The sequence below is a fragment of the Heloderma suspectum genome, chromosome W (assembly GCF_057233095.1).
Source record: "Heloderma suspectum isolate Gila_16-S chromosome W, 16-S_ref, whole genome shotgun sequence".
NCBI classification, from domain to species: domain Eukaryota; kingdom Metazoa; phylum Chordata; class Lepidosauria; order Squamata; family Helodermatidae; genus Heloderma; species Heloderma suspectum.
Window position 1 is genome coordinate 28,865,475 of NC_139475.1, and position 14,019 is coordinate 28,879,493.

The window sequence follows — 14,019 nt, forward strand, 5'->3', positions numbered from 1 at the left end:
CTCCTTCAAACGGGGACCAACTGCCTTACCTGGAGCTTAGGCTACTCTGCTATCTACCCCAGTGCAGTTCCTTGCTTAGTCGCTAGTGATTAGTATCTGAAAGAGTCATAAAGGAATAAAGGAATAAAGCCTCGGAAAGAATCCTCGTCGTCTGTGTCCTGAGTTGGCTACTGGAGGGGACTGTAAGAGGCAGCTAGGGCGCTCCTGGCAAAAGCCTTCCTTGCTCCGCCATGCCCCCTGGGCAGGATTTCAGCCACCAGCGTCAGGCTTCTAGGGGAAGTTCTGAGCTGGAGCAAGGTAGATGCTCTGGCCTGGGGTGGAGTGGAAAGTTGGGTGGCGGTACATTGGCCGGTTGGCTGGCAGAGATGGGACCTTTTCGATGGTGGATGTGGTAGGCCAGCCTGGCTGGGCTTTCCAGCACGGGAACTCAGAGGCAGCAACCACGCAAGAGAGGTGTTGTAATTGCTGGTGGTGGTGGTGGGGTGATGGCAGGTGGGCAGGTCGAGGGGCAGGCATATAGAAGTTCTGGGTTAAGAGGCTGTATACCGCTAACTAGGAATTATTGAGAACCACACAGAGAGAGGGTTGTTGATCTCATGTGGACTTCTTGGAAGCCTCTGTTTGGCCCCTGTGGAAATTGGGATGCGGGGCTACAGCCTTCCCAACTGGGCATCCTCGAGATCATGTTGGCCATGCTGGCTGGGGAATGATGGGATTTGCAGTCCAACACATCTGGAGGACACCAGTTTGGGGAAGGCTGGTGGACTAGGAACTTGTTGCAAATTCAGCGGTTCTGTCCCACCATGTCTTCCTTTGCTAGAACGGAACAGAAAGAAACTGTTGCATCTCACAACCCAGTAGAGGACTTGACCCATAATCGTAGGTGCCTGGATGGGTCTGGAGAAGGACCCTGGCTGTGGCTGCTCAGCAGGGCTGCTCTCTCTGCATGCATTCAGAAGCACTCTCCAGCTGCAGGCCTTCAGTAGGTGAAGCATACAGGACATCAGGATTGGAAACTAAGTCCTAATTTCCATTTAAAAAAAAGCGGAAAACGGCTGTATGGATAGGCGTTGCACCACCCTAACAGCTGCACCACAGGCAGAAATTCAACAGGTGAAGTTGTTTTCTAGTTTAAGAGGCATAATAGAAGTTGGTAGAGCTGCGCCAGTTGGATTTCTGCCCACCAGGCATGGCTCCTCTCCCGTAAGAAAATTACCATGTTGGCTGGGGATGATGGGAGCTCTAGTCCAAACCATCTGGAGCTTGTGGCCCCTTCCATTCTGAGTCGCTGCGTGCTCACTATGTGCTCCAATTGAAGGGGTGTGGCCTGGTTACTCCCAGCAGCTGTGTGGGTGGGGAGTTCCATTCTGTTTCCTGACTCCTAACTGAGCAGAGCAGAGGAAGCTGCCCCAGGGGCTATACAAGCAAGCAAGCTCCCAGAGAGTGAGCGATCAGAGCGAGCGAACAGGGAGAGGAAACACGCTATCTTTTTGTAGCGTGCCTCTTGGCCCAGACACATATCCAACTCCACACACAAACACCCCTCGGTTCACAGCCCTGCATGCACAGACCCAAGCATTCTTCCCTTGCCTGCTTCAGTCCTTGTGCCATAAACACGGCACATCCCCAACCGAATCATAGACAGTTACTTCTCTTGTGCACCTTTTCAGTAGTGCCCTCCATTACCAACGAACAACCCCTCCCATGGTGTTTCTAGACTGGCCCCCAAGGTACGCAACAAGAATGTACCAGAAAATTAAAGCTAATCTTATCTTGCAAAATTGTACATCTTCATCCACCACTCTCTGTGCAAGCAGAAGCAGCCCCTGCCAGGAAACTCAAAACCACTTGCATCATGCTCGGTGACCAGTTTCTGCCTAGTCTCTCTCAGCTTCCTCTTGCCTCTTCATCCAACCCATGCCAAAGATGCTACACAAACTGGTTTCTTCTCAGACTCCTAGCTTGCCTCTCTATGGACTTGCCCACCACTTCAGCTCTCTATGGTCACCTATGAAACCGCTGCCCACCATTCTTGCCAAGCCTAGAAAATGCTTTGTGCTGGCTACAGTAATTATTTCTTTATTCATTTATTTGTAATACTTATATACCACTTAATATAGTAAAATCTCTACGTGGTTCCCATATAAATATTAGACATCACATTTAAATACGCTATTAAAAACAATTCCAACTACAAGAAGAAATCAAAACAATACAAAGAACAGTAGATGGACTAGCATATGATTAATTGCAATTAATTATAAGCCAAAGAAATCCTGGGTGTTTACAGGAGGCATTTGAAACATACCACATACCACATTTTCTGCCTCCTAAACAGCACAGGGGAGGGTTTTCCTGCAGGTGGGCATTGTCACCGAGTAGGCTCGCCTTCAAGATATTATGTGGTGATGTTCTGAGTACTCCCAGCAGCTGTGTGGGTGGGGAGTTTCAGTCTGTTTCCTGTCTCTGAGCAGAGCAGAGGAAGCTGCCCCAGCTGGTAGAGGGGCTATACGAGTAAGCAAGCTCCCAGAGAGCGAGTGGACAGGGAGAGCAAACAGGTGTTTGGCAGGGGAGGTCCTTAACATTAAAAAAAAAATTCTTTGTCTTGCAACACACACTTCCATACCGGTGGGACTCCGTTGTTAACCTCCAGTGAACAGAGGACACAGCACAGGCTGTCCCAGTACCATCAGAAAGCTAGACACAAAAAGGGGAAAAGAGGCTACGGAAGGACAAGACTCTGCAAGGCCTGTGCCATGTTTGTTTCCGTGCCCGAGGCCAGCATGGCGCACACGCGCAACAGGTGCAGTTGATCACGCTGCTGGAAGAGAAAGGAAGGGGACCGGAGCGGCGACTGCCGACCCTGCGGGGAATAAGGGAAGACGAAGAGCTCTTGGACAGAGCGGTGGACCTGCGGCAGCAAAGCAAAGAGCAGAAGCCAGAAGAGCAACAGCAAGCTGAGGCACAAGAGGAAGGCGCTGAGGCGAGGAAAAATGCCGCGAGGATACTCCTTGGGAAAGGGGGACCGTTAGGAGCAGAAGAGCTAGACGCCGCTCGGCGGCAGTGGAGCTGTGGAGCCGGTCCCAGGTACTTGGGGGTGAGACTGGGGGGCAGCCTGCGGAGGAGAAGTGCGGGGGACCCCGCAGGAGCGCGAGCAAGAGGCTGAAGGTCAGCCAAGCAGAGGCCCTGAAACCCAGGCCTACAACAACAGGAAGAGAAGAGGGGGAGGAGGGGGAGACTCCTTGCCGCGTGGGATCGAGACCCAAGTATGTCGCGACGACCCGTGGACTCGCCAGGCACTCTGCCTCCCGGGAGGACGGATTAGAGACGCGACTGAAGGGCTGCCTGCGCTCATAAAGCCCACTGACAGGTGTCCCTTTCTTCTCATCCATTGTCAAGTCCGGGGCGTGGGCAGCAGGCGTCCTGGGCAAGAACACCGGGACCAGGAGGGGTGGAGGTGGGCGGAGAGCAGAGGTTCCCTGGGCAAGGGTCAGACTCAGACAAGGCGTGGCAGGGCCAGAGGCGAAAGCAGAGTCCAAACAGGCAGAGGTCAGTTACCAGCTGGCTTGCAGCAGGGCCAGAGGCATAGTGCAAGGAGGCAGGGGCAAGAACTGGCAAGGCGTAGCAAAGATCAGGAACGAGCAACTGGGCCACGATGCTGCCACCACGATGACTCCTGTTGCTGTGGCAAGGTTTGAGAAGAAGAGGAAGCTCTTCATAGGGCTCCCTGAGGCTCCCAGCTGGTCTGCATTAGAGGACCTGGGAGCACCTGCAGGGCCAGGGCCTGATCCTGCAAATACTGTGAGCCAGGCTGCCTTCTATGTCTGGCCCCCAGGTGGCACTGCAGAGCTTCCCAGACTGAGCAGATCCTGACATCCACGTGGGAACAAGTGATACCGCCAAGCGGAGCTACGACGAAACCATGTCAGACTTCGAAGCTTTGGGGAGGACACTCAGGAACTTTGGGGCCCAGAGAGTTTTCTCATCCATCCTTCCGGTAGTCAGAAGAGGGGGAGAAAGGGAACGAAAAATACTCCGGGTGAACGACTGGCTACACGCGAGAGATTTGGATCCTGCTGGCAAGGGATGGGTTGCACCTCACAAGGTGTCTTTGGCCACAGCATGAGAACTTCATCAGGAGGGCTTTAAACTGAATCCTGCGGGGGAGGGAGACGTAAAGTTGGGGGTAAGGATGGACGAAGGCTCATGCACCGCAGCGGAGAGAACAGCTCCAATAGCGGCCAACAATAGTCTTCAGACACATGTAGGAAGAAAGCCAGACCATGAAGCACACGGTCTTGGATGTCTATATACTAATGCCCAGAGTGTGGGAAACAAACAGAGCGAACTTGAACTCTTAACCCAGGAGGGAAATTATGACCTGATAGGTGTAACTGAGACTTTGTGGGATGACTCTCATGACTGGAATACAGCAACTGAAGGATATAACTTGTTCAAAAAGAACAGGAGGAACAGAAAGGGGGGTGGAGCAGCACTGTATGTGAAAAATACATATCTCTGCACAGAAACACAGGAGGAGGAGCTTGGTAGCCCCATCGAGAGCATGGTGGTCGGAGTCTACTACCAGCCTCCCAATCAAGGAGAAGACGAGGATGAAACCTTTGAAAGGCAAATTGCCGATGTTTCAAGGAAGCATGATGTAGTAGTAAGGGGGGACTTCAATTTCCCCGATATCTGTTGGGAAACAAATTCTGAAAATTCCTGACTTGTGTTGCTGATAACTTCCTCCTGCAGAAAGTGGAGGAAGGAACTACAGGATCAGCTATCCTTGACTAGATCCTAACCAACAGAGATGACTTGGTGGATAAAGGAGCAGTTACAGGAACTCTGGGGGAAAGTGACCAAGTTCTCGGTTCTAAAGGAAGCAAAAGCCAAGTGTAGCCAAACACGTACCCTGGATTTTAGGAAGGGAGTTTTAATAAACTCAGAACAATGATGAGAAAAGGAGTCCAAGATAGGTGGGAGTTCTTAAAAAAGGAAATCCTAAAGGCACCATGACGAACAATTCCAACAAGAAAAGTAGGCGGAAGGCAACAGAAGAAGCCAGTGTGGCTTCCCAAAAAGCTCAGAGATGACCTGAAAACAAAAAAGGACACATACAGCAAGTGGAAGGAAGGCCAAGCGACAAAGGAAGAGTCCAGGCAGGTAGCACAGAATTGCAGGGATGGCGTCAGGAGGGCTAAAGCTGAGAACGAGCTGAGGTTAGTGAGGGACGCTAAAAGCAACAAAGAGGCTTTCTTCAGCTACGTGCATAGTAAAGGACAGAGGAAAGAAATGGTGGTTCAGCTATTCAATGAGGATGGCAAAATGGTAACAGATGACAAAGAAAAGGCAGAAGTGCTCAAGTCCTACTTTGGCTCAGTCTTCTCTCGAAAGAGGGTCTATGACCCCGCTGGCAAGGGCGAAGCACAGGCTGAAGGGGCAGGATTGCAGCTTAAGATCGATGGGCATGTGGTCAAGGAACACCTCATTACTTCGGATGAGTTCACATCTCCAGGGCCAGATGAACTGCACCCTAGAGTCATAAAGGAACTGGCAGAAGAACTCTCACAACCGCTGGCTATTCTCTTTGAGAAATCCTGGAGGACAGGGGAAGTGCCAGATGACTGGAGGAGGGCTAATGTGGTCCCTATCTTCAAAAAGGGCAGAAAGGAGGAATGTGGGAACTACAGACCAGTCAGTCTGACATCAATCCCTGGGAAAATTCTGGAGCGGATTCTAAAGCGATCCATCTGTAAGCACCTTGAAAACAATGCCGTGATTCCTCGAAGCCAACATGGATTTGTCAAGAACAAATCCTGCCAGACAGATACGATCTCATTCTTTGATCACGTAACCTCCCTTGTGGACTGTGGGAATGCTGTGGATATCATATACCTCGACTTCAGCAAAGCTTTCGACAAAGTGCCCCATGATATCCTGATTAGCAAACTCGCTAAAAGTGGGCTAGATGAAACAACGATCCGGTGGATCCACAGTTGGCTACAGGTTCAGACTCAAAGGGTGCTTCTCAATGGGATCTTCTCCAACTGGGGAGAGGTAACGAGTGGGGTACCGCAGGGCTCGGTCCTGGGCCCAGTGCTCTTCAACATTTTTATTAATGACTTGGAGGAGGAGGTGCAGGGAATGCTGATCAAATTTTCAGATGACACAAAATGGGGCGGGATAGCTAATACCCTGGAAGACAGAAACAGAATTCAAAGTGATCTTGATAGGCTGGAGCGCTGGGCAGAAAACAAGAGAATGACATTGAATAGGGATCCATGCCAAGTTCTGCACCTAGGAAAAAGAAACCGAATGCACGGTTACAAGAAGGGAGATACGTGGCTCAACAACACTGCAAGCGAGTAGGATCTTGGAATTGTTGTTGATCACAAGCTGAATATGAGCCAACAGTGTGATGTGGCTGCACAAAAGGCAAATGCTATTTGGGGCTGCATTCATAGAAGCATAGCTTCCAAATCCTGGGAAGTACTAGTTCCCCTCTACTCAGCACTGGTTAGGCCTCATCTGGAGTACTGTGCCCAGTTCTGGGCACCGCACTTTAAGAAGGATGCAGACAAGCTGGAGAGGGTTCAGAGGAGGGCAACGAAGATGATCAGGGGACTGGAAACCAAGCTGTATGAAGAGAGAGTGAAAGAGCTCGGCATGTTTAGCCTTGAGAAGAGGAGACTGAGGGGAGACAGGATAGCGCTCTTCAAGTGCTTGAAAGGTTGCCACAGAGAGGAAGGTCAGGTTCTCTTCTCCATCATCCTGGGACACGGAACCATGGGCTGAAGCTACAGGAAGCCAGATTCCGGCTGAACATCAGGAAAAACATCCTGTTAGAGCAATATGACACTGGAACCCATGACCTGGGGAGGCGGTGGGCTCTCCCACCCTGGAGGCATTCAAGACGGGGCTGGACAGCCACCTGCCAGGGATGCTCTGACTTGGATTCCTGCATTGAGCAGGGGTTGGCCTCGATGGCCTTGTAGGCCCCTTCCAGCCCTACTGTTCTATGATTCTAAGAAACAGAACTGGGGTTTGGGTGGGGGCTATGCCAATAGGGACATGATTGATTGGGGGGGGGGGAATTGTTTCTGCTCCTTTATAGGAGTGCTGTTGCATGGAGTGGGGGGGGCGGGGCGAAATCTCCCCTCCAATCCTGGCACTGGGTAAACTGGTTCTTCCTTTAGGGATCTCCCCTGTGTATCCATGCGCATAACAGCACCCCCACCACCCAAACCCACTGACTTTCCTAGTATTGCATTGTCTGCTTATTTTTAAGACCAAAAAAAGCAACATGTTTTCAAAAGTGTCCTCCCCACCACCACCTTTACCCTTCATGCTACCCTGTGGCTCTTTAAATTAAATACTTAGATTTATTTGTAGATTTTAAAACCTAACCAAAAAATGTAATCAATTAAAATTCGGGGGGGGGGGTTCAATCCCCCCGTTTTTTGCAAGCAGGCTAGATTTTCTCATAAACCATGCAGTCCTCCAAGCTTTGTGCTTTGTCCCCCAGCGGCATTTAGCTCAGCTTGATGTGTCTGTCACTTCACAGTGAAGGGGAGTGCGGCGCAGAAAGGTTAACCTCTGCCATTTTGTTAATGGACATATCAGTGAATGGCATGAAGATGGCAGGGATTAACCCTTTGTATGCTGCAGCCCAGTGCCTTGCAGCCAGGGCTGTAAAGTTTTATTCTTTTTTAAGAAGTTGGCTTCTTTTCAATCCCCAAAATGCAACTTACTCCCCCCCTTCTTCAAAGACAAGACACCCATTGTTATCTCCACACCACTATTATAATAATTATTAATAATAATAGTAATTAATAATATGCTCAGGATAATTACATTGAATTTTTAGAAAATCCTAATACCAATAACTGAGTTTTGGACATGATTCCCTCCTTAAATATATTGCGGCAGGGCCAGGAGAGGGGGAGTTTTTAAGAGACCCATTTAATAAGGTAGAGAGACTTTAAAAAAAAGAAGGTTAAGAAAAATTAATGCAAAACCACCATGTTTAGGAACGCAAGGATAGTTAAAAGAAATCCTTCCTCCTCTTAAAAAAGTGTTATCTCTACAATATGTCAACAGTTATAATACACACACGCATGGACACACCTCTCATTTTATAAGGATTAGGTAAACTGAGGATTTTCCTGGGCCAAGGGTACATAAGAGGTCATGATAGGTTTTGTTTTACTGAGTCCTGATGTTGGTGATTTGTAAATGTAGGTGTGCTTCAAATTTTACTTGCTTGCACACTGATGTTTCTCTTGTGTGTTGTGAAGTGGTGGTTGTCGGGGTGGTTTTTTGCCTGTCCAGCTTTCTACTCTCTCCAGAGACACATTTCCTTAAGAACGTAGATTTTAATTCACATTAGATCTCACAGCTGTAGACAGTAACCCTTTTGCCTTTCCAAAGGGGCTAGCATTCTATTCTTGGTAGACTGGCTTCCTTAAAAGCTTGTTGACTTATTATTGTTGGTGTTTGGGTTGTGGGGCTGGGGGGGTTGTTCATACCACCTCCCCTGCAGTGTTGTTGTATTTCTTGTTAAAGATTAAATGAAGGCAGGTTGAACTGAGAGATGGCATGTCTGGGCCCAAGGGCATCCCAACAGGCTTCGCAGCTGAATGGGGAGGTGAACCTGGGGTTCTAGCACAACCTTGCAGCTGCAACACCGCTGTACTTCTCAATACCTAATGCGATTGCAATGCAATCGCAGCCCTGTAGACAACAACCCTGTAAGGTAGGGTCCCTGTATATCTGTCATCTGCACCAAGTGCATATTAATTAATTGATTAATTAAATTTCTATACTGCCCAATAGCCAAAGCTCTCTGGGTAGTTCACAACAATTAAAATGGCAAAATACAGCGTAAAACATATTAGAACAGTTTTAAGGTTTAAAGCTACAGTATAAGATAAAAGTAAAAAGCAGAATAAAACCTAGCAGCAATGCAGAGATTTAAAATGCATTAACAGATTTAAAACAACAGAAACTGAAAGACTAGTATGCCTGGGAAAATAAAAAGTTCTTCACTAGGCACCAGAAAGAGCACAATGTAGGCGCCAGACAACCCTTTCTGGGAAGCTCGTTCCACAACCAGGGTGCCACAGCAGAAAATGCCCTGTTCTTACTAGTCACCCACCTCACTTCCTTTAGCAGGGGCTCTTGGAGAAGGACTACTGGAAGATGATCCTAGGGTCCGGGCAGGTACATATAGGAGGAGATGATAACCTGGCCTCAAGCCATTTAGGGTGTTCAATGTTAACACCAGCACTTTGAATTGGGCCCGGACCTGACTGGCAGCCAGTGCAGATGGAAAAGGACGAGCGTAATATGATCATGTTGGCCAGTCCCTGTTAACAATCTTGCTGCCCTGTTTTGGACCGGCTGGAGTTTCTGGCCCGTTTTCAAAGGCTACCCCAAGCATAACACTTTGCAGTAATCCAGATGAGAAGTTATCAGCACGTCCTCTGTAGGACGTGGTTTGATTCGTTATTCATGGGGCAGGGACATTGCCCAACTGTGGTGGATTGGTTGTTTTCAACGGACAGATTGCTGGCCTTGCTTTGGACAGGCACATAAATTTCCAAAAAGAGGGCAAGAATGACCCTGAAATGATTTGGGGAAGGGGGGGACAAATACATGCTGTTTTTAACAAGTGTTCTTGCAACTTGAGGGCCTTTTGCAGCCATGGCAGTAACCTGTGGCTAATGCCTCTTTGCCTGCCTCCCCTCTTGCTGCTTTCTCTGACAAATTGTGGGGTCTCCTTTTTTTAAATCCTCCGAAGTCCATTTCTCCCTTCTCCTCCCCCGCCCCTTCCAGTCGTATTCCAAGTTGCACAGAGCCAGTTGCATTCTTTTTGCCAACTTTGTCTTTCCTGACTTATTTTCCTAGGCTGGGCCCATTTATTTCACCCCACCCCTCTAGGTTTGGTTCTCATTCCCCCTTTCCTAAAGCTTCATTTGAAGGCTGCCCCCTTTCCCAAAGGACTCGGCTGGGGATGGGGTGATGACAACAGAGCAGCCTTTGCCTGCGGTGCTGCTGTCAAGCATATTGCCCCTTTAAGAGAGCAGAGTGCTCGTCCCCAGGACTTGGTGTGGTGGAATGCCAGCTGCAGCCTGGACAGGCAGATGCCGCTGTGGCCGTGATGGATGGTGTTCTGCAAGGGTTAACAACACTTAGTTTGTTGTCTGGAACCAGTTCAGACCAGTTTTCTGGAAAGTGCTTTGTCTCTCCCACAGAATCCTGGGAAAGGGTCATGTGTAGACCCAGTGATGTCATGGGATCACAAACTGACTCAGCTCTTTTCCTCCCCCCCCCCATCATATATGTGTGTGTCTTGCAGGTACAGTTGGAGAAGCCAAAAGCAGCCCTTCCCAATGTAAATCCCATCCCAAACAAACTTTTTAACTCCCCCCAAATCTCCCCAACTTCCATGTGCTTCCAGAGGAGTTCTGAGCACTTCCTGTTGCAAGCTGGTCATAGAGAGCTGGGGTTTGGGGGGGGGGTGTCCCAGACCCTTACTCATTAAGACATGATCAACTCAGGTGCCTTATTTGCAGTAGCACCCTAAAGCCTGTTATCTGTTTAGCAATAAAGGCTGGGGGAAGGTGGGAGAAAGGCATGCTCTCTCTACCCTCTTAATAGGAAGGCCCATCTGCACTGTCAAACGGGGGCGGGGATATGACAAGAGGGACTCAGAAAGTTTCAGTCCAGAGAAGCAGGTGCCTGCATATCTTGGGTGGGATTTTAAGGAAAGCAAACTCCAGCATATGCCTCAAGGGGGCAATAAAGTCCGTTTTGGGGAACTTCCAGACTTCCTACAGTGAGGTTATCCATGCTGGCGTTGGCTTTTCCTGAATGTTTTTGGCTTTGGACACTTACAGTCAGGGCCAGAAATATCAGAACAAGGATAACTGTTTTGGCAGTTGGCCTCTGTGCACCACCACATTGAAGTTGAAAGGAAACACACCCAGATGGGAGCGAAGTCAGGACTTCCAGCTGTAATTCAAGGGGTGCGGCAACAGTGGGGCACTGACCGTTCAGGAAGGACAGCCAGCGGCATGCACACACCCCCATCATTGGGGGCTCCTAAGTAATGGAACCAATGGCTGGCAAGCAGCTGCATGGCCAGGTGTGGCCTGTTTCCTGGGTGCCCCATGACCCACCAAGCAGAGAAAAGGCCTGGAGGCGGTTCTGAGTGTCACATTTGCATTTGGTGGCTGTTCCCTGGAACTCCCAACATGAGGTCCAAAGGGGTGTCCATGCGAGTGAAGGAGGCCATCCTGAGGCTGAGGAAACAACATAAACCCATCAGAGAGATAGCAAAAACAGTGGGGGTGGCCAACGCAACAGTTTGGGACATCCTGAAAAAGACGGAATTAACTGGCAAGCTCAGCAACGGCAGAAGGCCTGGAAGGCCACGGAAGACAACTAAAGCGGATGACCGCAGAATTCTGCTCATGGCAAAGAGGAGCCCTTTCACAGCATCGAGCCAGGCCAAGAACGCGGTTGCGGTGGTAGACATGTCACTGTCGACATCTACAGTAAAGACACGGCCTTATGAACGTAAATACAGAGGCTTCACAACAAGGTGCAAACCACTGGTCACGCTCAAGAACAGACAGGCCAGATTAGCCTTTGCCAGCGAACACCTAAAAAAGCCTGCCCAGTTCTGGAATAAGATTCTTTGGACTGCTGAGACCAAGATTAACTTGTACCAGAATGATGGGAAGAGAAAACTATGGAGAAGGAAAGGAACAGCTCATGATCCAAAGCATGCCACATCATCTGTCGAACATGGTGGAGGCAGTGTCATGGCCTGGGCATGTATGTCTGCCAATGGAACCGGGTCACTGGTGTTCCTTGATGACCCGACTGCTGATAAAAGCAGCAGGATGAATTCTGAAGTGTATGGGGCTATGCATTCTGCTCAGATTCAGCTGAATGCTGCCAAACCGATAGGACGCCGCTTCATATTGCAGATGGATAATGATCCCAAGCATACAGCAAAAGCTACCCGAGAGTTTCTCCAGGCAAAGAAGTGGGATGTTCTTCCATGGCCCAGTCAGTCACCTGATCTCCACCCCATAGAGCATGCTTTTCCCTTACTGAAGACAAGACTGAAGGCAGAAGGACCCACAAACAAGCAGCAGCTGAAGGCAGCTGCACTGAAGGCCTGGCAAAGCGTCTCGAGGGAGGAAACTCGGCATTGGGTCATGTCCATGGGTTCCAGACTTCAGGCAGTCATTGACTGCAAGGATTTCCATCCAGGTATTAAAGGCGACCCTTAAGTTTGAAATGATGTTGGTTTGTTCCATTACTTAGGAGCCCCCAACGATGGGGGGGGGGGTGCGTGCCGCTGGCTGTCCTTCCTGAACGGTCAGTGCCCCACTGTTGCCGCACCCCTTGAATTACAGCTGGTAGTCCTGACTTCGCTCTCATCTGGGTGCATTTCCTTTCAACTTCAAATGTGGTGGTGTGCAGAGGCCAACTGCCCAAACAGTTATCCGTGTTCCAATATTTCTGGCCCTGACTGTAGATTCCCCTCGATGGGTACACTTAACTTGGAAGTTTCGGTTGCTCATCGAGACGGAGCTGAGCAACTCAGTTTGCACAGAGCACAACCTTCTCAAGCAGCTGGTGCGGATGTTTTTCTAAGACTTCTTCTCCTGCAGTGCATGGTGTCCAGACAGCTTACCCCTTCCTCTCTTTCTCATCTTACTTTTCCAGAGCACCATAATGACGGAGGAAGCTTGCAGGACGCGAAGTCAGAAGCGAGCACTCAAGCGGGAGATCACCCAGAACGATGTGGACGTTAAAAAGATGAAGCTGGACAAGGGGCTCCTGGGAGTCCCTGAGGCCAGTGCCGAAGGGGGAGACCTTAAGATAAAGACTGACCCTGGATCTGGGAGAGTCCAGGGATTGTTAAAAGGAGGGGAGATGAAAGCAACAATCAAAGTGGAGGTGCAGACGGGGGACGAGCCGGTGGACATGAGCACCTCGAAAAGGTAGGTTGCAACTCTTAAGAAGCAGGAGGGGTCGGAATTGCCTCACCCAGGCAATCTGGGACTGCACAAGGTCTTCTGGAATTAAAGTAGCGAAGATTTGCATGAAGCAAAAGGAAACAGTTCTTTGTATGGTTTGTCAGCGGAACTCAATTTTTGTGAACCACCCAAAGAGCTATGGCTATTGGGCAGCATAGAAATGAAATAAATAGAATAAACTCCCTGCCACTTGAAGTGGTGCCAACTGTTAGACGGCTTTAATGACTGACTAGACATAAGAACTTAACATAGGAAGAGTCTTGCTGGATCAGACCAAGGGCCCAAATAGTCAAGCATCCTGTTTCCATCCAGGGAACTCCCTGAGCAGGGTAGCTTTGTGCTTTCTGGCCTTCAGCAGCATGGTGCCTCTACACATAGAGCAGCTTTCCCCAGTAGCTGGCTGGGGGATTCTGGGAGTTGTAGTCCCAACACATCTGGAGGGCACCAGGTTGAGGAAGGCTGAAATGGAGGCTCCATTTCACTTTTAAGGCTAATAGCCACACATAAAACATATCCTTCATAAACTTTGACTAATCCTATTTGTATACTGTCAAAACCATCTGCCACATCTTTTGGCAGCGTCCCATGGAGGATGTAGTTTATCTGCCTATTATCTTCGTATCCCAACTCCTCCAAGGAGCTCAAGACTGCATACATGGCTTCTCTTCTCCACCACACCCATTTTTTATCCCTGCAGCAATTTATTATTTTAAGCATTTTTACCCTGCAGCTTACCATGAGATTGCTGACAAACAAGGCAGTCCCTGCCTGCGCAGGCTTGCAATCTAAAAGACAACAGGGAGCCTTGTGGCACCTTAAAGACTAACAAATTTATTCTGCCATAAGCTTTCGTAGACACTTCATTAGACACATGAAGTGTTGACCTCAAATTGTCAGATTTATATACACCTTTGGGGGCACAGGGGGAGGAGGATACAGGGACTCTTTGTTGTTT

General features: G+C 49.3%; 1 protein-coding gene across 11 annotated transcripts in view; it reads left to right on the top strand.

The window, feature by feature from the left end:
* Positions 1-14,019, top strand: part of LOC146333958 (transcriptional repressor p66-alpha-like) — a 123,225-nt gene that overhangs the window by 35,855 nt on the left and 73,351 nt on the right. For all 11 annotated transcript variants that reach the window (XR_014786435.1, XM_084825256.1, XM_084825249.1 and 8 more), the window contains one exon: positions 12,751-13,028. Coding sequence is in view for 10 of the 11 variants with exons in the window: in XM_084825249.1 (XP_084681375.1) it covers positions 12,751-13,028 (278 nt within the window). In the remaining variant the exon portion in view is untranslated. The remainder of the gene's footprint in view (positions 1-12,750; positions 13,029-14,019) is intronic.